The 27,826-nt window shown below is 45.4% G+C and overlaps 1 protein-coding gene across 2 annotated transcripts in view; it reads left to right on the forward strand.

The window, feature by feature from the left end:
• Positions 1 to 27,826, forward strand: part of RELB (RELB proto-oncogene, NF-kB subunit) — a 91,217-nt gene that overhangs the window by 47,181 nt on the left and 16,210 nt on the right. For both annotated transcript variants that reach the window (XM_068250881.1, XM_068250882.1), the window contains exons 5-8: positions 4,269 to 4,360; positions 8,897 to 9,028; positions 15,154 to 15,258; positions 18,201 to 18,416. In XM_068250881.1, coding sequence (XP_068106982.1) covers positions 4,269 to 4,360; positions 8,897 to 9,028; positions 15,154 to 15,258; positions 18,201 to 18,416 — 545 coding nt within the window. The remainder of the gene's footprint in view (positions 1 to 4,268; positions 4,361 to 8,896; positions 9,029 to 15,153; positions 15,259 to 18,200; positions 18,417 to 27,826) is intronic.

Raw genomic sequence — 27,826 nt, forward strand, 5'->3', positions numbered from 1 at the left:
GGTAAGTTATGGCCGCTGCAGTGGCCAGGCGCGCTAACCCCTGCCGTCCACCGCATCACTTTACTCTTCTGCTTGCCCTGTATCTTTATATATTCCTTTGCAGATGCCCCGCCATCTAATAACGTGGGGACGCTGTCAATCATGGCCGCTGCACCGTCCTAACACACTGACCCCCGCCGGTCATCGCACTAGCACTCGTTGTTCCTACTATATGTTCCATTCAGACTCCCGCTGGCCAATCAGGTGGGGGGCCGATGGTCTTGAGGGCGGGACAAGGCTCTGCTATACTAGCCAATCACTGCACTCGCTCTGATCAGGAGCGCTCTGATATAACCCTGGAAAGGGTTATAAAAGTATCTCCAAAAGCCTTGCCGTTCATCAGTCCATGGTAAGACAAATTGTCTATAAATGGAGAAAGTTCAGCTCTGCTGCTACTCTCCCTAAAGGCTCATACACATGGGGTACGGCCGTCGCCGCAACCACGTGGCACGCGCGTGTTGCGGCGACGGTTCGTCCGTGTGTATGACGCGCGCGCCCCGAACCATCGCCCGTCGGAGCTGTCGCCAGGCGATTGACATGTTCAATCGCCGGCTACAGCCGTCGCCGCAACATCGCCGGAACTGTCGCTAGCCCCGCATGTGTATGCGGGCTAGCGACAGCTACCCACACACAGTACACGGAGCATCCGGCGGGGGGGAGGAACCTCGGCGACAGCTTCCGCCGCATCGCTAATCCCTCTGCTGCCGTGTGTATGCAGAGGGACTTGGCGACGAGCTGTCGCCGAACTGTCTCCGAACTGTCGCGCACACGCTCCCGTGTGCAGCGACAGCTACAATTGTCCCCCCGTGAGTACTTAGCTTAAGAGTGGTCGTCCTGTAAAGATGACTGCAAGAGCACAGTGTCTGCACTGCTCAATGCTCAATGAGGTGAAGAAGAATCCTAGAGTGTCAGCTAAAGATTTACAAAACAACAACAACACGAGTGGGAGAGGTAATAGAACTACGGGTGATCCCAATAAATGCCTTACAAAAGTCTCTGGCATATGCTAACATCCATGTTAGCGAATCTACGATACACTAAACAAGAATGGAGTTGTTATTATTATTATTATTGATTTATAAAGCGCCAACATATTCTGTGGCGCCCATGGGAGGATACCACAGAGGAAGCCACTGCTGTCCAAAAATAAAAAACATTGCTGCACGTTTAAAGTTTGCAAAAGAGCACCTGGAGGTTTCACAGCAGTACTGGAACAATTTTCTGTGTACAGATGAAACCAAAATTGAGTTGAAGAAACACACAACACTATGGACCTGATTCACAAAGCTTTTCTGTTAAATTATCTCACCTTATTTATTAACTCACAATTTATCTCTTCTTAAATGACTTAACTCATGGTCTAGCTCTCCTTATCTAACTTAAATCATGGTTAAGCTCTCGTTATTTGACATAACTCATGGTTTAGCTCTCCTTATTTGACATAACTCATGGTCTAGCTCTCCTTATCTATTTATCTCATGAATTATTTCTCCTTATTTGTTAATCTCATGCATTAGCACTCCTTACAGTTAAGGTGAAAAATAAGTAACCTTTGTGAATCAACCCCTATGTGTGGAGAAAAAGAGGCACAGCACACAAACATCAAAGCCTCATCTCAACTGTGAAGTATGGTGGTGAGGGCATCATGGTTTGGGGCTTCTTTGCTGCGTCAGGGCCTGGACAGATTGCTATCATCGAAGGAAAAATGAATTCCAAAGTTTATCAAGACATTTTGCAGGACAACTTAACCTCTTGACGACCAGCTAACGCCGATTGGCGTAAACTGGTCGTCTGCGGGTTACCATGGAAATGGCCGCTCGAACGAGCGGCCTTTCCATGTCAGTTCACGGAGGGTGTCTCCGTGAACAGCCGGAGAGCCGCCGATCGCGGCTCGCCGGCAAAATGTAAACACGCGGGGAAGAAATCCCCGCTGTTTACGTCATACGGCGCTGCTGCGCAGCAGCGCCGTAAGGCAGATCGGCGATCCCCGGCCTCTGATTGGCTGGGGATCGCCGGCATATGATAGGCTGAAGCCTATCCTACAATGCGCAGGACGGATATCCGTCCTGCGCAGCTCAGAGGGGAAGGGAGAGGGAGGGAGAGGGACGGAGCGCTGAGAACGCTGTGGAGGGGGGCTTTGAAGAGCCCCCCCCCCCGCAAAGCGCAGCAAGCCGGCGGCGATCAGACCCCCCCAGGAGGACATCCCCCTAGTGGGAAAAAAAGGGGGTAAGTCTGATCGCCCTGGCTATATCCCGATCTGTGCTGCGGGCTGGAGAGCCCACGCAGCACAGATCATAGGAAAAGCCACTGGTCGTCAAGTGGTTAAAGCGGAACTGAAAGATCTAAAAATAAGAGTTTTACTTACCTGGGGCTTCTGGCAGCCCCCTGCAACCGACGTGTGCCCCCCGACGTGACATCCATGCCCATCCGTTCACAGCCGACGATCTTCCGTTCCCATGCCACGGCTCACTTTCACTTCGCCCAGTGGGTATCCACTCCGTCTGCGCGGCCCTGGCCATGCGCATCCTCGTTCTGATTTTCTCCCGTACTGCACCTGCGCAGGATGCTTCTGGCCATGGGAACGCGTACGAGGATACACGGGGCCAGGGCGCAGTGGAAGTCGACTTAGAAGTAGGCTTCCGCTACAAGAAGAAAAGTGTGTCGCGGCGGGGGAACGGAGGATCGGTATGTCACGGCGTGGGCACGGGAGGACTGGCAGATGCCCCAGATAAGTGAAACTCTTTTTTTTTTTTCTGACCTTTTCAGTTCCACTTTAAGGCTATCTGTCCACAAGCTTAAGCTCAGCAGAAAACATCAGTGCCGTAAATACACATAGCATTAATAATATGTAACCGTTCCTAACCCTACACCTAGCTTTCACCTATAACACAAGTAATAACACAGATTTGACTCCTGTCGTGAAATAACTTTTACTCAATAACATAGGAGGCTCACGAAATCCCCTTTCTTCTTTATTGCTTTATGACACACGTATGGTCTCAGTGAGGAGTGTGCACCGATACACCATGCTATGATCTCACTGTGCTGGAGGAAATAACTTCCTTCTACAGTATCTGTATAAGTTAGCAGTTCTCAACTTGCTTATACAGCCTCCGAAGTGATAGAACTCTGTAGATTGATTGGATTAGGCTTTCAATAAAAATCACAACTGTGGATCATGCCATTTAAAAAAATACATATATTTTCTTTTAAAAAGTTAGCTATGATCATAAAGCTCTAGCATGGTGGAGTAGTGCTTAGCGTTCTCGCCTTGCAGCGCTGGGTCCCCAGTTAAAATCCCAGCCAGGTCACTATCTGCAAGGAGTTTTCATGTTCTCCCCGTGTCTGTGTGGGTTTACTTCGGGCACTCTAGTTTCCTCTTACATACTAAAAAATACAGATAAGTTAATTGGATTCCCCCTAAATTGGCCCTAGACTATGATACATACACTACACGATACATACATAGACATATGACTATGGCAGGGATTAGATTGTGAGCCCTTCTGAGGGACAGTTACTGACAAGCCAATATACTCTGTACAGCGCTGCGTAAGATGTTGGCAATATATAAGCACTTAATAATATAATTACGTCCAGCTCTCAGTCTTATGCAATGGGAATTAAGTCACACCTGCAGTTAACATGAGATAATCCTACCTACATATAGTACTATTCATGCTAATGCTAGGTACACATGATGCGGTTTTTTTGGTTGATTTTCCGTCCGATTGATTCTCCGCTTGATTTTCTGCTCAATTCTCTTATCTTTTCTTATTGATCGGAAATAATATCGGATATGACAGAATTTATCTATCGAACCATCTATCTGCCAAAAATAGTATGGTGTGTACCTAGCATAACAAGTTGTCTAACCGCCACCACTTTTTTCCTGTAAGTGTTAAAAAACGAGTTATCTTTGCAAATCAGCTTGCTGCACAGCTTGTGGCATTCAGGCTGGTTTCCTGAAACGTAAATACAGTAGATGACGAGCTTTATCTGACTGATATGCTTCTAATAAGACATTAGTGCTGGAAGGATCACTATTTCCATGCTATGTTCTATTTATCATTAGTAAAAATAATGCATACAGTTAATCACCCATAAGTTTTTATTTTCACTTCAGCTTTGCTTTATGTTAGATTAGTAGAATCACCACCTACGCTTTGCTGAAGTTGAATTCCTATTTTTTAAGTGTTATACTAAACTGTCATTTTGCACTTCTCCAGTTTTAGCAATCTGGGTATCCAGTGTGTCCGGAAGAAGGAAATTGAGTCAGCAGTTCAAGACAGGCTAGCTTTGGGAATAGATCCTTTTAATGGTAAGCACAGCTATAAGGGTCAGAGGGCTTGTTTAGTCTACCCTAGGGTTGCATTGAAAGCTGCACATTCACAGTACATTTACCGGTATATCACCTGAAACAAACATAATCATTTTTGATGACGGTCTACCTGACATCAGATACCTTCTCTCCAGCAATATGCAGAGCTGGAAAACCCTTTGCCAACTACCAACTAGGGATGGTTAATTATGTGCAAATAACCGAGTTTAACAGTAATATTATGGAAATGCAAAATTACCATAAAGTTGATTAGCATTATCGGTGACCATTCCTACTGCTTTTGTATTTTCCTTTGGGCTTTTCCTGCTTAACCATTACATCATCCTGCTGCTCAGACTGCAAGGGGCAGGCACAGACTGAATCTGTTGCAGAAGACTACAGTGTATAACATTGTCACTCTGTGGTGCATGAAGGGGCCAGTGCCTGGTTCTTGACCACGTACTTTGCTAGTGATCTATTTGGCATCCGGTAAACACACTTAACTGCAAGCTCTGCAACTGAAAGGCGAAAACTCAGAAGGAGAAGGGAATTGCATGTGGGCCAGTGTGTTTTAGGTTATCTGGTAGGAAGTACAACTTGGCCAGAGGTCAAAAGATAAACTGGCCTAAGGTAGATAATAGCACTTATTATTTCCAAAACCATACCATCACCCAGCCCCCATACAGCGACCTACAGACATGAAACTTGTATGGGTGGGTAGTGCTGTGCATGTGCTCATTTGTGCTGCAAAAATCATCTCTCTATCTTTTATAGGTTTTGAGATATTCAGTTATGTTTTTATAAAGGTCAAAAGTTCACTCAGCCCCCTCACAACGTTGCAAAGGCTGAGTGAGCTGCAGCAACGTGCAGGGAGGCGGGGCAGTGGCAGGGAGTGCAGCCAGGGAGAGACAGCTGCCCAAATGGCAGCTGGGGAAAGCCTGCAAGGACGCCCCCAGTGGGCGTTTAAGCAGGGAATACCTCTCCTCCTTTACCCCTCGATATTGGTGACAATTGTCACCAATTCCGGGGGGTGATGGGGGGCAGAGAGCGGCGTGAGGGGGACCAGGGGCATGTCCTGTAGCAGCGAACATGTCTCTGTGTCCCCTCTGACACCCCCCCCCCCCCCGGCACACTGCCTCGGGTACACTTTAAGTTTTTATTATTATAACTAATAATTATAATATAACTGCTGGATGCCTAGCATTTCCGCATTAGGCTATCTTGCCTGCTACTATCATAAACGCCTGGAGCTTTGTTTGCAGCGCCATACTAATGGCAAGACGACTGTTAAATGTCAGCAATTCCACAAACAAATTGAGGTGCTGATTGCTATGCGCAACTGACTATGTGACTTTTCTTTATTGATAACATCAGAAGATTTGCTCTATAGCGCCCTATCCACTGCCCAATAACTACCCGCAAGAGTATCTATATCTAAACCGGGCGACCTTCGTGGATATAGCAGTGGTTTGGCTGGCCCAGGCGGAACTTGGCATGAGTTATTATAAAGACTATCCGGCAATTTAAAACCCTCTGCTGACCTATATGTAATGGCGTGGTGATATACATTTATGTGGAGATGATTTACTATTGAAGGAGTACGCTTGGACTGAGAACTGTACATCAACTAATTGCTGGTCTAGCACAGGAGGGCCCTCCTGTTTGCTCCTAGCTACATCATCTATTATGCTGCAATTCGATTCTAATTTTTGAATTTTTTTAGGTCTATAGTACATGTGGCGCCCTCCCATTTGTAATCCAATTTCAGAGGCTTTGAATTGAAAATTCCAGTGTGGTATTGGCACAAACGATTTCTGGCGGCATCTGCATATATTGCTGTGTTTACCGGCTCTTTTGCATTCTATAAATAGCCTATTTTCGATCATATTGGTCACACCCTTTTATCCTCTGTGAGTGGTTATAACCTTTATAAAAATTCCAAATGTTGGTTTCCTCACAGGTCAGGATAGGGTGTCCTCAATATTTTTGACACAATGAATAGTATTGGTCTTATTGTTTGGGTGTCCTTCCCTTCTACTGCAGGTTGCTGATTGACTGATCATTGATCATATTGGTCACGTCCTTTCTGCCCTCTGTGAGTGGTATTTGCCCCCAGGATATTTATACCTGGGTTCCCTTTCGGGGTCACAGTTGGGACGTCACCAAAGATATCATACCAGCTTCACCTATTTTAGGGGTGGGCTGGCAGCTGCACACTTGCTGGATTTATTAGCTGTGCCCTACTCCTATGTACCTTTAACTCAGCTTGGCAGGGATGGATCCCCATATAGACAAATAGGCTTTTCAAAAGGGACTTTTTCCTTACTGTCCTCTTAGATTGCAGCACGTATATTGTATTTACAGTACTATTTACTGTCAGGAATCACCTGACATTTTCATGTAATTTATGTGTGTGCTTTAATTACCAAAAAATAAAGTGCAGTTTTTGAGCAGCATTTACTGGTTTGTCCTCTTCTCTTTTTTCAAGTTTTTATTATTGCCTGTGTACCCATTGCAGAGGTTTACCCTTATTTTCTATCCTCAGAAACTATGTCACTGATACAGGAAATGAGTGACAAGTTCTTAGTGTGTGATAAAACCCCAGCAATATTTTAACCTTTTTACAACTACCATTGAGTGATTTCTTTGGCTGTCTGCAGAGCAGGATCATCCACCAGGCAACCTAGGCAGGTGCTGGGGCCTAGTGGGTGTCAAGGTGCCCACCTGCCACCTTCTCTGACCTCTTCATTACATCTTACCAAAACAAGGGGGCCAAATCTACTACCTTGCCTATGACCCCATTACATCTTAATGTATCTCTGGCTGACTGTGTCTCCATTAGAGAGCTCACTTCCTGTTCCTTGTGTTGCTATTACTGGAGCAAGAAATGAGGAGAAGCCTCTCCAAAGGACACTGAGACAGCAATACAAAACTGAGATGTCCTAATTCTCTCCCACTAATAATATCAGTGTAATAATAACAATCATGTGTGGTCCCCTCCCCAGCTGCTGCTTCCTCTTCCACTGCTATGGCAAAGCCACAAGAAGCCAAACTATGATACTATATATATGTACTTATTGCAAGAAAAGGGGACCGTGTAACTCCAGATGGACTGGTAACACTGACATGGGCCCTATGACTTCTGTAATCTGTGACTGCAGGCTATAGGTCCACTTGTAAGGCTAGTTTGACATATAGTTATGTGCAATTGTCCTGCGCAAGTGAGCCCTGGGGCAGGAGGACCATCACGCCACAGAGTGCGCCGATAATATGCATAGCTCCACCCTCGAACAATGACATGCTCCCTTTTGGACAGGAAGTACATCACTGATCTGTATCCGATTGGTGCATGCACGCCATGTTGCCACTGCAACAATCTAAATACAGTAAAATCCCCATTATCCGGCAACAAGGGGGACTGGCTGATGCCGGATAAGTGTCGTTTCTGGTTGCTTTGAGAGTCAATGTTAAAAATAGGCCTAGCTAAAAAACAGTTCTTTACTCCACACTGTATACTTACCATAAACTCTGTATTAGTGCTGAAATACAGTCATTAAAAACAAATGAAGACAGGCGTAACTTAAAGAGGATCTGTATTGGAAAAAAAATGCCCCTGCGGGGTACTCGCCTCTGGATCCAGGGCGGCAGTTATAGAGCTCCCCGAACAGGGGGATGTAAATATTTACCTTCCTGGCTCCAGCGCAGGTGCAGTAGCAGCTCTCCGCTCGGAAATAGGCGAAAATAGCCGATCCCAGTTGGGTCCACTCTACTGTGCAGGCGCATGTCTCCTGGGCCGGCGCAGTAGAGCAGACCCGACTAAGACCAGCCATTTCCGCCTATTTCTCAGTGGAGAGCAGCAACAGCTCCCCCGCTGTAATAGGGAAGCGTAAATATTGCACAGCCTGACAAATTGTCGGCTGTGGATTCAGTGAGCCAGAGCGAGACCACCGTGGGACACAGGAGGATGGGGGGAGCCTTGATAGGATCCAGAAGCTTCTCACCATGGGGCATTTTTTTCCAATACAGAGTCTCTTTAATGTAACAGAGGTTTATTATTGTATAAAAAAAGTGTAAAAGTGGATTTATACATCCTGGAAGGCCAGAATTTTTTGTTCTTTTTGCTTGAGACTTCTGGTTAGCTGAGTTCTGGGTAAAGGGGGTTTTACTGTAGATTTCTGCAGCGCCATAGACTCCAGTGCACATGCCTGCTGCATGGTACCGCTCAGCAACGCACTGCAGAGTCTGCACCGCCTCTGCATCGTCGGATCCACTGTCGACGCATGGCACCGCACCGCGGGTACAGTGGCCAGTCTCATTGAGACTAATGGCCACTGCGGCGGTAGAGCAGAGAACGAGCATACTGCTACACGATGCACTAATTGTGAAAGTTGCCTAAGACTGTACTGACTGGCCTACTTTATAAGCATAAGTTCTGGAGCTGTCATCCTTATCCTTGTTTTGCTACCAAAACAGAAACATATACATTAGAAACCTTGATATATTGTTCAGGTTTTTTTTTTTCATCTATCCCAACAGCTGGCATGTGGCGACACCACGAGGAGGTGGATCTGAACGTGGTCAGGCTCTGTTTTCAAGCTTGGTACAGTTCACCATCAGGACAGCGGATGACAATTGGCCCTGTGCTTTCAGAAGCCGTATATGATAAAAGTAAGTAGCTCAGCCAATAGGCAGCTTCCCTTGCTGCTACAGGAGGGAGATTGGCTTATCTGTGGCCCACTTTGATCTGCAGTGGATCCTTAAAGGACAACTAAAGTGAGAAGAATATGGAGGCAGCCATATTTATATCCTTTTAAGCAACACCAGTTGCCTGGCAGCCCTGCTGATCTACTGTATTTAGCTGCAGTAGTGTCCAAATAACACCAGAAACAAACATGCAGCTAATCTTGTCAGATCTGACAATAATGTCAGAAACCCCTAATCGGCTGCATGCTTGTTCACGGTCAAGTGTTAGAGGCAGAGGATCAGCATGGTAGCCAGGTAACTGGTATTGCTTAAAAATAACTATGGCAGCCTCAATATCCCTCTAACTTAAAGAGAATCTGTACTCTAATATTCTTACACTAAAAAGCATACCATTCTATTCCTTATTTTCTCCTGTGCCCCTCTGTGCTGTTTCTGCCACTCTCTGCTGCAATCCTGGCTTGTAATTGCTAGTTTTAGGCAGTGTTTACAAACAAACTAACCAGCTTGTAATAGGCTCACATAAACAGAGTGTGTGAGTCATACAGAGTGTGCAGGGGGCCTGCAGAGGGTGTGTATCGCTTCTAACCAATCACAAGCAGCCATGCACATTCCACACACTCAAGCTTTAGCCCGACAGACACGACAGAGGAAAGTAGATAAGATTTATTACAGAGACAGTGCAATTAGGAAAAGCTGCAGTAAGCCAGAGCATATTAGATCAGGCATAGGAACTTATAGGATAGAAGAAATAAGACTGAAAAATTTGTTGCAGAGTCTCTAAGTTTTCCTTTAAGCTTTGTACACATAGTTGATGCCTTCATTCATGGATGCCGCTCAGAATCTAGCATGTTTACAGCAGCCCATGATCCCGGCCATCAATGCATCAGCAGGAGATCCGGAAAGTCTGTTAATTTTGTCAGAGTACCGGCCAAGTCCATTGCTCTCCCTCCTCACCTCTCCCGCTTTTTGCCGTTCTAACTTGCGGCGCATCTCTTCACCCCTTTCCAAGCTAGCAACACATCTGTACAGCATTTTGCCCTCAATGTTTTTATTAAAGATGCTTTTATCAAATATTTTGCTTAATCCAGGCTTCCTAAATCAGGGGACCTGAGAGTTTTTGGAGAACTCTGTAGGGTTTCCTGTAATTTTACTTCTGGTAAGAGCAGCCTGTGCTGATGGGGTGAGAAAGTTTCAAATGTACCTCCTTGGCTCCCTTGTATCCTCTTCCCTCATTGGCTGTCCATCCCAAATTCCAACTTCCCCATGTCTTCACTACTGGCACAATGGTGATATGGCTGCTATGGCTTATTGCCATCAGGCTGTGATGATGAAGGAACACGTGGGAGGCCAAAACTACAGCAGATAAAGTGGAAATTGGCGCAGGTAACTATAACTAGCATACTGAGGCCAATCTGCTGCTGCACAACTAGGGGGGAACTAATATTATGAGCAATATAATTACAGGACACAATAACAGGCAGCACTGAAATGGGAGGGGGTTATAATAAACCTCCAATAGGAGGTACTGTGGGAAGAAACAGTAAGTTAGGGATCAGTACAATTAAAAAACAACAACATAGTAATAAAAAGCGCTAGAAACTGGAAGCTTTATAAAAGGAGTAGTATAAATAAGTAAACTATAAAAGAGGAGCACTATAAGAAGTAGTGGGAGCTACAGTATTATAAGAGACACAGTGGTGTAACTAAGGAGCTTTGGACCCCAGTGAGAATCTTACATGGGGTCCAAAGCACTCTATTGATATGGAGCCCCAAGACCTATCAAGGACAGCTGCAGTGCATTATACAATGCACATGCAGAGGTGTTCATTACCAGCATAGCACCAATGAAAAACTAATAAGATGGATGAGGGAGCGCCCCTCTGGTCCAGGGGCCCTAGTGCGGTTACAACCTCTGCATCTATTGCTACGCCACTGTAGAGACATTAAAGAGGAACTCCAGTGAAAATAATGTAATAAAAAAGTGCTACATTTTTTTTACAATAATTACTTATAAATGATTTAGTCAGTGTTTGCCCATTGTAAAAGCTTTCCTCTACCTGATTTACGTTCTGACATTTATCACATGGTGACATTTTTACTGCTGGCAGGTGATGTCACTGGAAGTAGCTGCTGCTTGCTTTTTTTTTGGGCAGTTGGAAACAGCTGTAAACGGCTATTTCCCACAATGCAATGAGGTTCACAGACAGGAAACTGCCAGGACCATGGTCATCACAGTTTCCTGTGGGAGGGGTTTCACCACTATCAGCCATACAGAGCCCCCTGATGATCCATCTGTGAAAAGGAATAGATTTCTCATGTAAAAGGGGGTATCAGCTACTGATTGGGATAAAGTTCAATTCTTGGTCACGGTTTCTCTTTAAAGGGAACCTTAACTCTAAAAAAAAAAATGAGTTTTACTTACCTGGGGCATTTACCAGCCCCCTGCAGCCATCCTGTGCCCTCACAGTCACTCATGGCTCCTCTGGTCCCCCGCTGCCAGCTAGTTTCGTTTTTGCCATGCGTACGTTTTTACGCATGCCTGCTGGTGCAGGAAGCTATTGCAGACATCAACATGTTCATTTTTACGCGTTACGGGTGTAATACGTAAAAATTTTACGCATTACACCCGTAATACGTAAAAATGTACTTGTTGATGTCTGCAATATCTTCCTGCACCAGCAGGCATGCGTAAAAACGTACGCATGGCGGCCGGCCGACTCCCAGTCGGCAAAAATGAAACTAGCTGGCAGCGGGGGACCAGAGGAGCCATGAGTGACAGCGAGGGCACAGGATGGCTGCAGGGGGCTTTTTAGAGTTAACCGCCTTGCCAGTCCAATTCTGTCGGCAAGGGGGCGACGCAGCACTTTTAAAATTATTATTTTTTTAAATTCATGTAGCTAGCCTAGCGCTAGCTACATGATAGCCGCTGACGAGCAGCATCCTCCTACCTACTTTGATCGCCGCCGGCGATCTTTGCAAGCAGGAAATCCCATTCAGAATGGGATTTCCTGCTCGGCTTCCCCCGTCGCCATGACATCACCGATGTCATGGACGTCAGAGGGAATCCCAATCCACCCCTCAGCGCTGCCTGGCACTGATTGGCCAGGCTGCGCAAGGGGTCTGGAGTGGGGGGGGCGGCGGGTAGTGGCGAATCGGCGTCGATTGGAATATGCACGCAGCTAGCAAAGAACTAGCTGCGTGCAATAAAAAAAAATTGTGAAAATCGGCCCAGCGGGGCCTGAGAAATCCTCCTGCGCAGGTTACCCCGAGCTAAGCTCGGGATAACCGGCAAGGAGGTTAAGGTTCCTTTTAAGGTTGCTTGCTGTCATAGGGAGTACTGTAAAAACATGAAATGGGGGTAAATTAAAGAGGCTGTTATAATAATAATAAAAAAAATAAAAAAATTAACCATTTACAAACCATGCCTCCTGCAACATACATTCCCTCTCACCACTAACCCAGGGTTTCCATCCGATCCCAAAATTGCTTCAAGGGTTCCTCCAGGGTTGAGAAAGACTGGCTTAATCTATTAAGACTGCTGTGTAGCTTATGCCTGGCTTTAGATCTTCCACAATCTTACTTGGAGCAGGATGGGTGTTCTGTGGACCACCGATGTTAAAGGAAATGTCCATAAGGTTGTCAGATGTAAGAAGGAAGACAGCCACTCAACAGAGTTGTGTTTATGGCCAATTGTATGTAAGAGGGAAGTATTTTATATATTCTTATGCAGAGTTCTCCCCAGAAATTTTTTCCAGTTAGGTGGCATGAAAAAGTAGCGGTTGGGACGAGATGAGAGAATGCAGGGCTAGAGATTCTGTGTGCAACTCTACTTACAGAATAGGAGGAGGTGAGCCGATGACAGCCGGGTGCTCACCAATACCCTCCTCCTGAGTTTCCTGTTTGCATAATAAGTAGTAGCAGACTTGCATATGATTTGCATCTGAATTGAATGCAAAGTGTGCAAAAAATCTATTTAGGTGCTGCACACTGAGCTGGTGGTCATTTCGGATGCAGCCTTAATGGTATGCACTGGCGTTCTCCTCGCTGCTCAACCAAATTTAAGTTACACTTTTTTTTTGCTTAGCTGCTCCCAAGGTTTTAAATTTAGGTTAGGTCACTTGCCCGGAGGTTTGCCTCACCGTGGCGCAAGTGTCTAGTATTATATACTTTGCATGCAAACCATATTGGAAGCTAAAGTTCCTCCTAGTTTAATAAATGTTAGCACTTGTCTTGGATGCAGGGCATGCATTTTTCAGTCTAGCAGAGGCGGTGTATGCCTGTGCGATTAACCATTCAATTGCAGCATGTGTTTAGGGACACGCAGCCTTTCCCTCCACCTTTTCATTTCTTTGTTACAGCTGATACCGCGGTCTACTTCCTAATTCAGGGAAGCAGACATATTGTTAACATCCTGTGCTTTCAAATTAGCTTAGGTGAGAATGAGAGATCAAATTACAACTTGTGATTAGACACAGATAAGGAGGAATTAAGCCTGGTACACACCATGCAATTTCCCATCAGATAGATGGGTCAAATAGTTAATTTCCAAAAGGTCTCATCTGATTTCCGATCATTTTTCTGATTGATTTGCATAGAAGTGATAAGAAAAATGATCAGAAATCCGATCGGATCTGTCAGAAATTATCTATCAACCCATCTATCTGATGGGAAATTGCATGGTGTGTACCACAGGCTAAGCTTTCTAAATACATACAGGGTGCATTTCTCTCTGTTTTCCTTCTGTCCTGTGCAAGAGTTCAGGTCCACTTTAACCACTTAAACCCCCACGGTACGAATCTCTAAAAAACCAGGGACGGAGAAATCCGTACCTTCCGCGCTACCGCCGCTGTCCGCGCTCCCGCCACTGTCTGCGCTCCCGCCGCCGCCTGCTCGCACGGAGATCAATGAACGGGAAAATCCATTCCCGTTCGTTGATCTAAGCCCCCGCAATGATCGCGCTGCTTCTATTAGAAACAGCGCGATCATTGTGATTCTCCAGCCTCCTACTGCTTCCTGTAAGCGTCCGGAAGGACGCTTACAGGTCGCATGTAAACAAACACACTGTGGCCATCTTGTGGCCAAATAGTAAACTACACCCTAAAAGCATTTTACATAAACAAACATTACATTTACACAATAAATTAACTCATTACCTCCCACACTCCCCAATTTTTTTATTTTTTTTTGTAATTAAAAAAAAAAAATACAATAAAAAAAAAACATAAATAGTTACCTTAGGGACTGAACTTTTTAAATATTTATGTCAAGAGGGTATAACACTGTTACTTTATAAACTGCGGGCTTGTAACTAGGGATGGATGCAAAACTGAAAAAAATGCACCTTTATTTCCAAATAAAATATTGTCGCCAAACATTGTGATAGGGACATAATTTAAATGGTTTTATAACCGGGACAAATGGTTAAATACATTTCATGGGTTTTAATTACAGTAGCATGCTTTATTTAAAAACGATAATGGCCGAAAACTGAAAAGTAATAATTTTTTCCCGCATTTTTTCCTATTCTCCCATTAAAACACATTTAGAATAAAATAATTCTTGGCATAATGTCCCACCTAAAGAAAGCCTAATTTGTGGCGAAAAAAACAAGATATAGTTCATTTCATTGGGATAAGTAATAATAAAGTTATAGACGAATTAATGGAAGGAGCGCTGAAAGGTGAAAATTGCTCTGGTGTTCAAGGGGTAAAACCCCTCAGTGGTGAAGTGGTTAACACACTGCTACAGATAATTACACTCAACTGTAGCTAAATAAACAAACACAGCTCAGTGCAGCTGATTTATATGGCGTTTCTATGTGAAATGAAAGCTTTTCAGTCTGTTCGATGCCAGAGCCACTTTAAGATAGACCGCTGGCATGCTGTTTTTTAGGTCATAATATCATAGTGAGCATTTCAGTGATGTTTGACTCAGCTGCTTGTGAATTTTTTTTGTATTTGTGTAGCTGTCCATGGACAATATAATACTTGGTTTGGAAACCTGTCCATGTATGTACTCCGTTACTGAAATTACCATTCTGTCGCTCAGTTCTCTTTGAACTACATACATGTCTCTTTGTGCCTTTTTAGAGTCCACTAATACATCAGAACTGAAGATCTGTCGTATGAATAAGGAGTGTGGAGTATGTTTAGGTGGGGAGGAAATTTACATCTTGTGTGACAAGGTGCAAAAAGGTAAGCTGCCATTGGTTAGTCTGGCTCTGCATACATCTGGTGTGACAAGGTGCTGAAGGGTAGACAGCTCTCTCTTTGGTCGACTCTAGTCTGAGAGAGATCTGTTGGCTGCCCATACACCACAGGCCGATTCCTGATCGATTTCAGCATGAAATCCCTATGGTATCGGCTTTGTGATGCTGCATTCACTGCCCCTGTACCCGTCCCTGTCCGCTGCTTGCTCCAGGCTCTGTCCACAATCCGCATACAGTTAGCATGCGTAGTGGCCGGCATATACATAGGTACATGTGGTACATAGGTACATGTGCACACGTGTTACGCCGGCAACCACATGGGGCGTGTATTTGCGGATTGCAGAGAAGATTATGTGACAAGAGTATAAAAAAAAAATCTGATTCCAACTCCGACTCCTCTGTTTATGAAACCACCGACTCAGACTCCAGGTACCCAAAAATTGCTCCGACTCCTCGACTCCAACTCCAAAAGCCTAGCCTATAGGACTGCCTGGCAGTGAGTCTAGCAGTCTATCTGTTGCATACTGGTAATTAGTAGATTATCATCTGAAATAATAAAGCATTTTGATTTCTTGATCTTTCAATGATAAATAAGGCCCTGTATTCTTTTTGAAGTGGCGCAGATGGAAGATTTGTTTCTGGTTGCTGCACAGTGCACTTTATTCATGAAACTGCTAGAGGGAAAACCTGCCTCAGACAGTCTGTGTTGCTCATAGCTGCCTATCCCTGTCATCAGCCATGCTGCTTTTGGGACATAAAGGAGGTTTTTATAGAGGTACTGAATATAGCTTAATGAATAAAATTGCATATTTTTCAACATTTTAATTTATAAATTATTTAGTCAGTGTTTGCCCATTGTAAAATCTTTCATCGTCTCACTGATTTACATTCTTATATTTATCACAGGAGGTGACATCTTTACTGCTGGTAGGTGCATCACTGCACAATGGTTAAAAACAGGGAACACCAAGAGCCCCAATAGTGTAATTCGTACTGGACAAGGTGGCAATAAGTTTGTATTGCTAGATACTCACAAGTCAGGGTCACCAGCAGGCAACCACTGTAAAGGCAGGTGGGGAGATTGTCCTGACCCCACTCAGGATTAAGAAGTCGCTCTCTGTAGACAGGAAGAAAGGGTAGCAACCCTCCACCAAGGGTGGACTCAAAATTGTATACAATGAACAGAGGCGCCAAAAGTATAAGATTAGATTAAAAGAGCTTAAAAACCAACTTAAATGGCAAAATTGAAGGAGGAAGTGGTGGTCTTACCTCCCTCAAGCAGACACGACAACGACTGCGATTTAGACAGTCAAACACATTTATTAGGAACTCCAAAAAGAAATGCAACGCGTTTCACAGGTTCAACCCCGCTTCATCAGGCAATATAGGGAGGAGTATCAAACAATCTGCACAAGGATTCAAATTAAGACAGAGGCGCTTAATTTGAATAATAAATGTGTTTGACTGTCTGAATCGCAGTCGTTGTCGCAGTCGTGGTTGTTTACTTTGTGTTCCAAAGTCAGTAAAAACACCTGGACTCCCAGAATGCTCTGGGAGGAGAATTCCATATAGGTAAACAGCCTAGGCAAAACATCTCTAGGAGGATGGGGTTACATTATTATTGTTGTTTATTTATATAGCACCAACATCTTCCGTAGCGCTGTACATAGTACAAACAAATAATGGGGAACAAATATATATATATATATATATATATATATATATATATATATATATATATATATATATATATATATAAGAAATACAAGACACTGTACGGTAATAGTAGAAATACAAATCCATACATAGTTGATATGTAGTTCGTACATCTGCATATGTTGAAATTAAAGCAGTATAAGAAACACTAGAGGGAGATCCCTGCCATTGTGAGCTTACAATCTATCATACTATTATACAGCAATATATAGTTCTAAAAAGTCTTTCTGATGCTGAAACCAGGATAATTACCTTAAAAGTGGTTCCCCTGAATCATTTACTGCATTCCACTATGTGTCACGACAGTGCCTCTTTAAAGTGTCCCTGAGATGAAAGCTATCTCAAGTACCATACTTACCGGGGGCTTCCTTAACCTTCCTGGCGGTAAGCCCGAACTGAGTTCGGGCTATGCCGCCGGAAGGCACCGCTCAGGCCCCGCTGGGCCGATTTGCATAATTTTTTTTTTTGCTGCACGCAGCTAGCACTTTGCTAGCTGCGTGCAGTGCCCGATCGCCGCCGCTACCCGCCGATCCGCCGCAATTCCTCTCGCCGCGGCCGCCCCCCCCCCCCAGACCCCGTGCGCTGCCTGGCCAATCAGTGCCAGGCAGCGCTATGGGGCAGATCGGAGTCCCCTCTGACGTCATGACGTCGGTGACGTCATCCCGCCCGTCGCCATGGCGACGGGGGAAGCCCTCCAGGAGATCCCGTTCTTTGAACGGGATCTCCGGATCTCCGATCGCCGGCGGCGATCGGAGGGGCTGGGGGGATGCTGCTGAAAAGCGGCTATCATGTAGCGAGACTTTGTCTCGCTACATGAAAAAAAAAAAAAAAAATTAAAAAAAAAAGATTTGCTGCCCCCTGGCGATTTTTTTGCAAACCGCCAGGAGGGTTAAGGCCCCTTGAGACCGCTCAGTCCCTCGCTGTCTCCTTGGGGGGCTCCTGTCACGCGCAATACGACCCAGAAGCCTGGCCGAGTCGCGATTTGTTGTGCATGCGCGGCCAGGCATATTTCCCTGTCACCATCCTGTCCCTGGGAGCGCCTGCTCAGAACTAGCCCCAGGTAAGTATGGCTTTCATCTCAGGTTCACTCTAAGCAGTTTGAGCAACCCAGACTGTCTGAAACACCTTTTCCTTCCAGCTATTATGTGAGTGAACATGTTTGCCGGCCACAAGTACTGCATTCAAACCTCCTGTATTCTGTGTTTGCTCTAGAAGACATCCAGGTGGTGTTTATGGAAGCATCATGGGAAGCCCGCGCTGACTTCTCCCAGGCAGACGTGCACAGACAGATCGCCATTGTCCTGAAGACACCCCCATACCGTGACCTCAACATCAAAGACCCCACCCCTGTCCAAGTGTGTCTGCAGAGGATCACGGATGGCATCCGCAGCGACGGGGTGACCTTCACCTACTTGCCACGCGATACTGGTGGGTACCAGTGTCTGCCAAGTCCTTGTCAACTTTTGTATTTGTAACTTTATTTCATCAAAACAATACACTTCACAAAAAAATCCGTAGGCAATGTAAATTGTCCCCATGAATTCGTTTTTTGTTACTTATGGTTTTGATCAGTGATGGCGAACCTTGGCACTCCAGCTGTGGTGGCATTGCAATACTCTGACAGCTTCAAGCGTAACTTGGGGAGGGAGAGGCATGATGGGATTTGTAGTTTTGACACAGCTGGAGTGCCAAGGTTAGCCATCACTGGTTTTGATGTTCAAATCCGGGTTTCCTTAGATAACGCCATCCAAAGCAGTTCAGCACCCAGAGCAGCATCGTCCACCAGGCAACCTAGGCAGGTGCCTTTGGCCTAGTCTGTGTCAAGGGGCCCACATGTCACTTTCTCTGACCTCTCCATTTCAGCTTACCAAAAGGATCACAAGGGGGCGCCAAACCTTGCCTAGGGCCCCATTACATCTTAATACATCTTTGTTTAGCACCTTCATGTCCGGAGAAAGTCACAGCGCTGCGTTCCACGCCACGCTTCACATGACTCCAATGCTTCGTCCTTCCGGCTTAGAAAGCCACATCGGAATCAAGTGAAGCGCGACGTGGAACGCAGCTCCGTGATGCTCTTCCTTATTCGGAAACCCAGATTCACACAGCAACACTAGTTATTTGTTCAGGATTTAGGATATTTTGGAGGAGTTTTATCACAGCCCACATCTTGTACTATACATGCACTGTGTCCTGTATCATCAGCTCTATCCCTTCTGGGTTAACCACTTGCCGACCGCCTACTTCATATTGGCGGCGGCAAAGTGGCAGCCCCAGGACCACGTAACGCAGAATGGCGTCAGGTCCTGGGGCACTCTTTGGCCTGGGATGCGCGCGCATCCGCCGGCAATAGGCTCCGCCCACCCGCGACGTCAACCCGCCGGCCAATCGGAAGCGCCGGCGGGTTGTTAACCCGACGATCCCCGGATAGGAAGCGTATAATACGCTTTGTAATGTTTACAAAGTGTATTATACAGGCTGCCTCCTGCCCTGGTGGTCCCAGTGTCCGAGGGACCACCAGGGCAGGCTGCAGCCACCCTAGTCTGCACCCAAACACACTGATCTGCCCCCCCCCTGCCCCCTGATCGCCCACAGTACCCCTCAGACCCCCCCCTGCCCACCCCCCAGACCACCATTTGCACACAATCACCCCCCTAATCACCCATCAATCACTCCCTGTCACTATCTGTCAACGCTATTTTTTTTTTTAGTCCCTAAACTGCCCCCTGCTCCCTCCTGATCACCCCCCCACCCCCCAGATTCTCCCCAGACCCCCCCAGACCCTCCCCCCCCCTTGTGTACTGTATGCATCTATCCCCCCTGATCACCTGTCAATCACCTGTCAATCACCCGTCAATCACCCCCTGTCACTGCCACCCATCAATCAGCCCCTAACCTGCCCCTTGCGGGCAATCTGATCACCCACCCACACCAATAGATCGCCCGCAGATCCGACATCAGATCACCTCCCAAATCCATCGTTTACATCTATTCTCTCCTCTAAACACCCACTAATTACCCATCAATCACCCATCAATCACCCCCTATCACCACCTGTCACTGTTACCCATCAGATTAGACCCTTGCGGGCACCCAATCACCCGCCCACACGCTCAGATTGCCCTCAAACCCCCCCTTATCGATTCGCCAGTGCATTATTTACATCCGTTCTTCCCTGTAATAACCCACTGATCACCTGTCAATCACCCCCTGTCACTGCCACCCATCAATCACCCCCTGTCACTGCCACCCATCAATCAGCCCCTAACCTGCCCCTTGCGGGCAATCTGATCACCCACCCACACCAATAGATCGCCCGCAGATCCGACATAAGATCACCTCCCAAATCCATTGTTTACATCTATTCTCTCCTCTAAACACCCACTAATTACCCATCAATCACCCCCTATCACCACCTGTCACTGTTACCCATCAGATTAGACCCTAATCTGCCCCTTGCGGGCACCCAATCACCCGCCCACATGCTCAGATTGCCCTCAGACCCCCCCTTATCAATTCGCCAGTGCAATATTTACATCTGTTATTCCCTGTAATAACCCACTGATCACCTGTCAATCACCCATCAATCACCCCCTGTCACTGCCACCCATCAATCACCCCCTGTCACTGCCACCCATCAATCACCCCCTGTCACTGCCACCCATCAATCAGCCCCTAACCTGCCCCTTGCGGGCAATCTGATCACCCACCCACACCAATAGATCGCCAGCAGATCCGACATCAGATCACCTCCCAAGTGCAGTGTTTACATCTCTTCTCTCCTCTAAACACCCACTAATTACCCATCAATCACCCCCTATCACCACCTGTCACTGTTACCCATCAGATTAAACCCTAATCTGCCCCTTGCGGGCACCCAATCACCCACCCACACCTCAGAACGCCCTCAGACCCCAGCCCTGATCACCTCGCTAGTGCATTGCTTGCATCTATTTCCCCCCTCTAATCACACCTTGAGACACCCATAAATCACCTCCTGTCACCCCCTAGCACACCTACCCATCAGATCAGGCCCTAATTTGCCCCGTGTGGGCTCCTGATCACTCGGCCAAACCCTCAGATCCCCCTCAGACCCCCTTCCGATCACCTCCCCAGTGCATTGATTGCATCTATTTTCCCCTCTAACCGCCCCCTGAGACACCCATCAATCACCTCCTGTCACCCCCCTAGCACTCCTATCCATCAGATCAGGCCCAATACATCCTGTCATCTAAGAGGCCACCCTGCTTATGACCGTTTCCACAAAATTTGCCCCCTCATAGACCACCTATCAAAATTTGTAGATGCTTATACCCCTGAACAGTCATTTTGAGAAATTTGGTTTCCAGACTACTCACAGTTTTGGGCCCGTAAAATGCCAGGGCAGTATAGGAACCCCACAAGTGACCCCATTTTAGAAAGAAGACACCCCAAGGTATTCTGTTAGGTGTATGATGAGTTCATAGAAGATTATATTTTTTGTCAAAAGTTAGCGGAAATTGGATTTTTATTGTTTTTTTCACAAAGTGTCATTTTCACTAACTTGTGACAAAAAATAAAATCTTCTATGAACTCACCATACCCCTAACGGAATACCTTGGGGTGTCGTCTTTCTAAAATGGGGTCACTTGTGGGGTTCCTATACTGCCCTGGCATTTTAGGGGCCCTAAACCGTGGGGAGTAGTCTAGAAAACAAATGCCTCAAAATGACCTGTGAATAGGACGTTGGGCCCCTTAGCGCACCTAGGCTGCAAAAAAGTGTCACACATGTAGTATCGCCATACTCAGGAGAAGTAGTATAATGTGTTTTGTGGTGTAATTTTACACATACCCATGCTGGGTGGGAGAAATCTCTCTGTAAATGGACAATTGTGTGTAAAAAAAAATCAAAAATGTGTCATTTACAGAGATATTTCTCCCACCCAGCGTGGTTATATGTAAAAATACACCACAAAACACATTATACTACTTCTTCTGAGTACGGCGATACCACATGTGTGACACTTTTTTGCAGCCTAACTGTGCTAAGGGGCCCAAAGTCCAATGAGTACCTTTAGGATTTCACAGGTCATTTTGAGACATTTGGGTTCAAGACTACTCCTCACGGTTTAGGGCCCCTAAAATGCCAGGGCAGTATTGGAACCCCACAAATGACCCCATTCTAGAAAGAAGACACCCCAAGGTATTCCGTTAGGAGTATGGTGAGTTCATAGAAGATTTTATTTTTTGTCACAAGTTAGCGGAAATTGATATGTATTGTTTTTTTTTTTCACAAAGTGTCATTTTCCGCTAACTTGTGACAAAAAAAAAATCTTCTATGAACTCACCATACCCCTAACGGAATACCTTGGGGTGTCTTCTTTCTAAAATGGGGTCACTTGTGGGGTTCCTATATTGCCCTGGCATTTTAGGGGCCCTAAACCGTGAGGAGTAGTCTAGAATCCAAATGCCTCAAAATTACCTGTGAATAGGACGTTAGGCCCCTTAGCGCACCTAGGTTGCAAACAAGTGTCACACATGTGGTATCGCCGTACTCAGAAGAAGTAGTATAATGTGTTTTGGCGTGTATTTTTATACATACCCATGCTGGGTGGGAGAAATCTCTCTGTAAATGGACAATTGTGTGTAAAAAAAATCAAATAATTGTCATTTACAGATATATTTTTCCCACCTAGCATCTGTATGTGTAAAAATACACCCCAAAACACATTATACTACTTCTCCTGAGTACGGCGGTACCACATGTGTGGCACTTTTTTGCACCCTAAGTGCGCTAAGGGGCCCAAAGTCCAATGAGTACCTTTAGGATTTCACAGGTCATTTTGCGACATTTGGTTTCAAGACTACTCCTCACGGTTTAGGGCCCCTAAAATGCCAGGGCAGTATAGGAACCCCACAAATGACCCCATTTTAGAAAGAAGACACCCCAAGGTATTCCGTTAGGAGTATGGTGAGTTCATAGAAGATTTTATTTTTTATCACAAGTTAGCGGAAAATGACACTTTGTGAAAAAAAACAATTAAAATCAATTTCCGCTAACTTGTGACAAAAAAAAAAAATCTTCTATGAACTCACCATACTCCTAATGGAATACCTTGGGGTGTTTTCTTTCTAAAATGGGGTAATTTGTGGGATTCCTATACTGTCCTGGCATTTTAGGGGCCCTAAACCGTGAGGAGCAGTCTTGAAACGAAATTTCTCAAAATGACCTGTGAAATCCTAAAGGTACTCATTGGACTTTGGGCCCCTTAGCGCAGTTAGGGTGCAAAAAAGTGCCACACATGTGGTATCGCCGTACTCAGGAGAAGTAGTATAATGTGTTTTGGGGTGTATTTTTCCACATACCCATGCTGAGTGGGAGAAATATCTCTATAAATTGACAATTGTGTGTAAAAAAAATAAAAAATTGTCATTTACGGAGATATTTCTCCCACCCAGCATGGGTATTTATAAAAATACACCCCAAAACACATTATACTACTTCTCCTGAGTACGGCAATACCACATGTGTGGCACTTTTTTGCAGCCTAACTGCGCTAAGGGGCCAAAAGTCCAATGAGCATCTTTAGGCTTTACAGGGGTGCTTACAATTAGGCACCCCCCAAAATGCCAGGACAGTGAACACACCCCACAAATGACCCCATTTTGGAAAGTAGACACTTCAAGGTATTCAGAGAGGAGCATAGTGAGTCCGTGGCAGATTTCATTTTTTTTTGTCGCAAGTTAGAAGAAATGAAAACTTTTTTTTTTTTTTTTTGTTACAAAGTGTCATTTTCCGCTAACTTGTGACAAAAAATAAAATCTTCTATGAACTCACCATGCCTCTCACTGAATACTTTGGGATGTTTTCTTTCCAAAATGGGGTCATTTGTGGGGTATTTGTACTATCCTGGAATTTTAGCCCCTCATGAAACCTGACAGGTGCGCAGAAAAGTCAGAGATGCTTGAAAATGGGAAAATTCACTTTTGGCACCATAGTTTGTAAACGCTACAACTTTTACCCAATCCAATAAATATACACTGAATGGGTTTTTTTTTAATCAAAGACATGTAGCAGAATAACTTTCGCGCTCAAATGTATAGGAAATTTTACTTTATTTGAAAAATGTCAGCACAGAAAGTTAAAAAAGTCATTTTTTTGACAAAATTCATGTCTTTTTTGATGAATATAATAAAAAGTAAAACTCGCAGCAGCAATCAAATAGCACCGAAAGAAAGCTGTATTAGTGACAAGAAAAGGAGGTAAAATTCATTTAGGTGGTAGGTTGTATGACTGAGCAATAAACCGTGAAAGCTGCAGTGGTCCGAATGGAAAAAAAGGCTCTGGTCCTTAAGGGGTTTTATGACTGCAGTCCTTAAGTGGTTAAAGGGCAGTAGTCACAAAAACACCTACTTTAGCATGACATATTGTTACAATCATTGCCTGTGATAAATATATGTATGCCTTTGTTTTGTAACCGATCTCACTATTTGTCTTAAAGAGACCCTGTAACAAGAAAAAAGAAAACCCTCTGGGGGATACTTACCTCGGGAGGGGGAAGCCTCAGAGTCCCAATGAGGCTTCCATGTCCTCTGTAGCTTGGGGGAATCCAGTGCTGGCTCCACCGAAAGCTGCTTGACAAGCTCTGCGTCTGCGCGGTAATATATACCTACCGCATTCCAGCACAGGCACAGTAGCAGCTCTTCGTTCGGGCTAAGGTGGAAATAGCCAAGCTCGATTGTATCCGCTCTACTTTGCAGACGCAAAGGACTCGCACCTGCCCAGGCTATTTGAACGAAGAGCTGCTACTGCACCTGCGCTGGATCATGGTAGGTAAATATTTTGCAGCACTGGATTGCCGGGACAGCAGAAGACAGGGAAAGTATCCTCCAGAGGTGTTTTCTTTCAGGTTTTCTTTAAAATTATCAGGTTACTTTAAAGTGTGCCAAAGCTCCTGTAAATAAAGTTTCATACATATCTGGGGCTTCCTCCAGCCCCGTAAGCTCAGATCGCTCCCATGGCGCCGTCCTCCGCTGTCTGCAGCACTGGTACCGGGTCCCATCACTTCTGTCAGTCGTGTCCAGTCTGACGTAAGATAAGTGTACTATATGCGTATCTCTCCGGCAGCCGCTTGGCATGTGCACTGGTAGCATAGACCTGCTCGGACTCTGTCAGAAATAGTTGTGCCCAATCAGGTCCGTGCTACTGCATAGGCACAAGCACCCTGGGCAATAGCATGGACCCGATTAAGCTCTACTTTTTTTCCAACGGAGTCCGAGCGGTTATGGGCTACTGTGCAGGCGTACTGCAGCTGCGCTTCTGGGGTTTCAGCACTAGATCAAGCCGGTGGAAACCTCTAGAAGATCCAGAGGGGTCCCCCTCCTGAGGTAAGTATCCATTTTGGGCGATTACAAACCTCACAAGTTTGCTTTATAGTAAATCGACAGGAAGTTATAGTAATGCAACATGCACACTTTACATTTTCTTCAGCTGAACCAGTCATTGCTGATCCAAAGTGCTCACAGGTGTCCTTTGATGCTGTTGGAATGTTGGCAGAACAGACCATGACCACTTTTGTTACAGGCACTGAATGGTTTTAGTTTAGGTTCCCTTTAAAGAGACTCCGTAACAAAAATTGCATCCTGTTTTTTATCATCCTACAAGTTCCAAAAGCTATTCTAATGTGTTCTTGCTTACTGCAGCACTTTCTGCTATCACAGTCTCTGTAATAAATCAATGTATCTTTCCCCTGTCAGACTTGTCGGCCTGTGTCTGGAAGGCTGCCAAGTTCTTCAGTGTTGTGGTTCTGCTATGACCTCCCCCTTCCAGGCCTCTCTGTGCACACTGCCTGTGTATTATTTACATTAGAGCAGCTTCTCTCTTCTCTCTTATCTTTTACAAGCTGGATAAATCGTCCTCTGAGCTGGCTGGGCTTTCACATACTGAGGAAATTCAGACACAGGCAAAGCTGTTTGCAGGAAGAAAAGAGCAGCCTGAAACTTCAGTGCATGAGAGATGCAGGGGGGAAAGAAACACACAATGATCTCTTGAGATTCAAAAGGAAGGGTGTATACAGCCTGCTTGTGTATGGATGTATTTTCTATGTGTGGACATACTGTACATCAACCTACTTCCTGTTTTGGTGGCCATTTTGTTTGTTTATAAACAAACTTTTTAAAACAGTTTTTAACCACTTTTAATGCGGCGGGGAGCGGCGAAATTGTGACAGAGGGTAATAGGAGATGTCCCCTAACGCACTGGTATGTTTACTTTTGTGCGATTTTAACAATACAGATTCTCTTTAAAGAGGCGCCCTGGTGGTATATAAAAGCGTTTAAAAGCAGTTTTAAAACCGATAAAGGTTTGAGGTTGCTTACCTCAAGGACGACAAATCTTTGTAGGGACAAAAGATTTTATTGGTAGCACAGGCAACGCGTTTCACGGGTCTGAGCCCGCTTCCTCAGGCCAATAGCAGTGCCTATATTAGTAAACATGAGACTCCTAAGTATACTAGTATTAAAGATATACATACATACACACTTTTGTTACAGGGGTACAGATAGCCCCTGAACTACCTTCAGCAGGACAGCACTCATTGTTCTCCCCCCTCCTTTCTTCATAGAGCAGAACATGCTGCTCATGTAGAAACTGAGCAGGTTAGCTGTACAGCACTCGTGTAAAAACAGCAGCATGAAATAATCTTTGGGCTTTCTTCATTTTGGATGACAAGAGGTGCACAAGCCCACACAGAGACTGTCAGGTTAGGAGTGCAAAATATTCTGCTAATCACTCAATTAGTACAAGTGTGGAAAATAAGCAACAATTGTTTTTGTGTATGTAATTATTTAAGCAGGAAAAGAAAAATATCTGTACGGTCTGTGCTGAAAATAAAGTACAGATTCCAGGCTTGATAAAATGGAATGCAATTTATGCTTATGTTCAGTTAGAAATGCATAGATTAAATGGATAGGTAAGCTTTTATACAAACAAAACTGGCTAAAGTTGGCCATACATCACTTTATCTGCCAACAGACAGACCACTGGATAGATCCCTCTCTCATCGAATCTGATCAGAGAGGGATCTTTTGCCTAGCCACACACTGCACACCGATTTCCAGCATGAAATCATGTACACTTGGAGGGACCAGGAGTCCATCAGGTGTCGGGATGTTGAACGCTGTAACTGCCGTGCACCCAGAGCCGGTACTAGGTCCTCCAGCACCCAAGGCTGAGACACCAAAGTGTGCCCCTCCATCCCAGCCGTCACACACTGATTGCTATTAGACTAAGAGGCACCGCAGCCCCCCAGCACCTTAATCTCTAGTTATCTGGCTTGCAGTCACTGCCATGTATCCCCTTTTCTTATTTCCCTCTGCTTCAAACACAATAGGGGAATGATAGCTGAGTGAGTTGTGTGCCCCCTCCTACACTGCGCCCTGAGGCTGGAGCCTCTGCCTCGGTCTGGCCCTGCGTGTGCCCGATCGAGCCCTTGCGATCAAGATCTTTTAGTATTGCTATGTTTTCCTATACCACTGTTGGGAGCAGGTGAGCTGTCATAGCGCAATAAATCAGTAGGGGAGGTGATAAGTGTGAGGGAGCAGCAGCATGTGGGTGGGGAAGGCATGGCTACAGGTGACAGCTTAAAGCAGGGGTCCCCAAACGTTTTGGGTCGAGGGTTGGATGAACCTACTTCAGACTGCTGGGGGGCCGGAACATAAATAAAAATATGTAGAAGTCTTTGTAGGCCAGACAGTGAAGCATAACCAGATCAGTGTTCCCCCCCCAGAATGTTTTTTCCAGCCGGGTGGCATAATAAAGTAGCCGGGTGGGGAGGGTCACACTGGGTTCAAGGGGGAGGGGG

This window comes from Hyperolius riggenbachi, chromosome 8 (assembly GCF_040937935.1).
Source record: "Hyperolius riggenbachi isolate aHypRig1 chromosome 8, aHypRig1.pri, whole genome shotgun sequence".
NCBI classification, from domain to species: Eukaryota; Metazoa; Chordata; class Amphibia; order Anura; family Hyperoliidae; genus Hyperolius; species Hyperolius riggenbachi.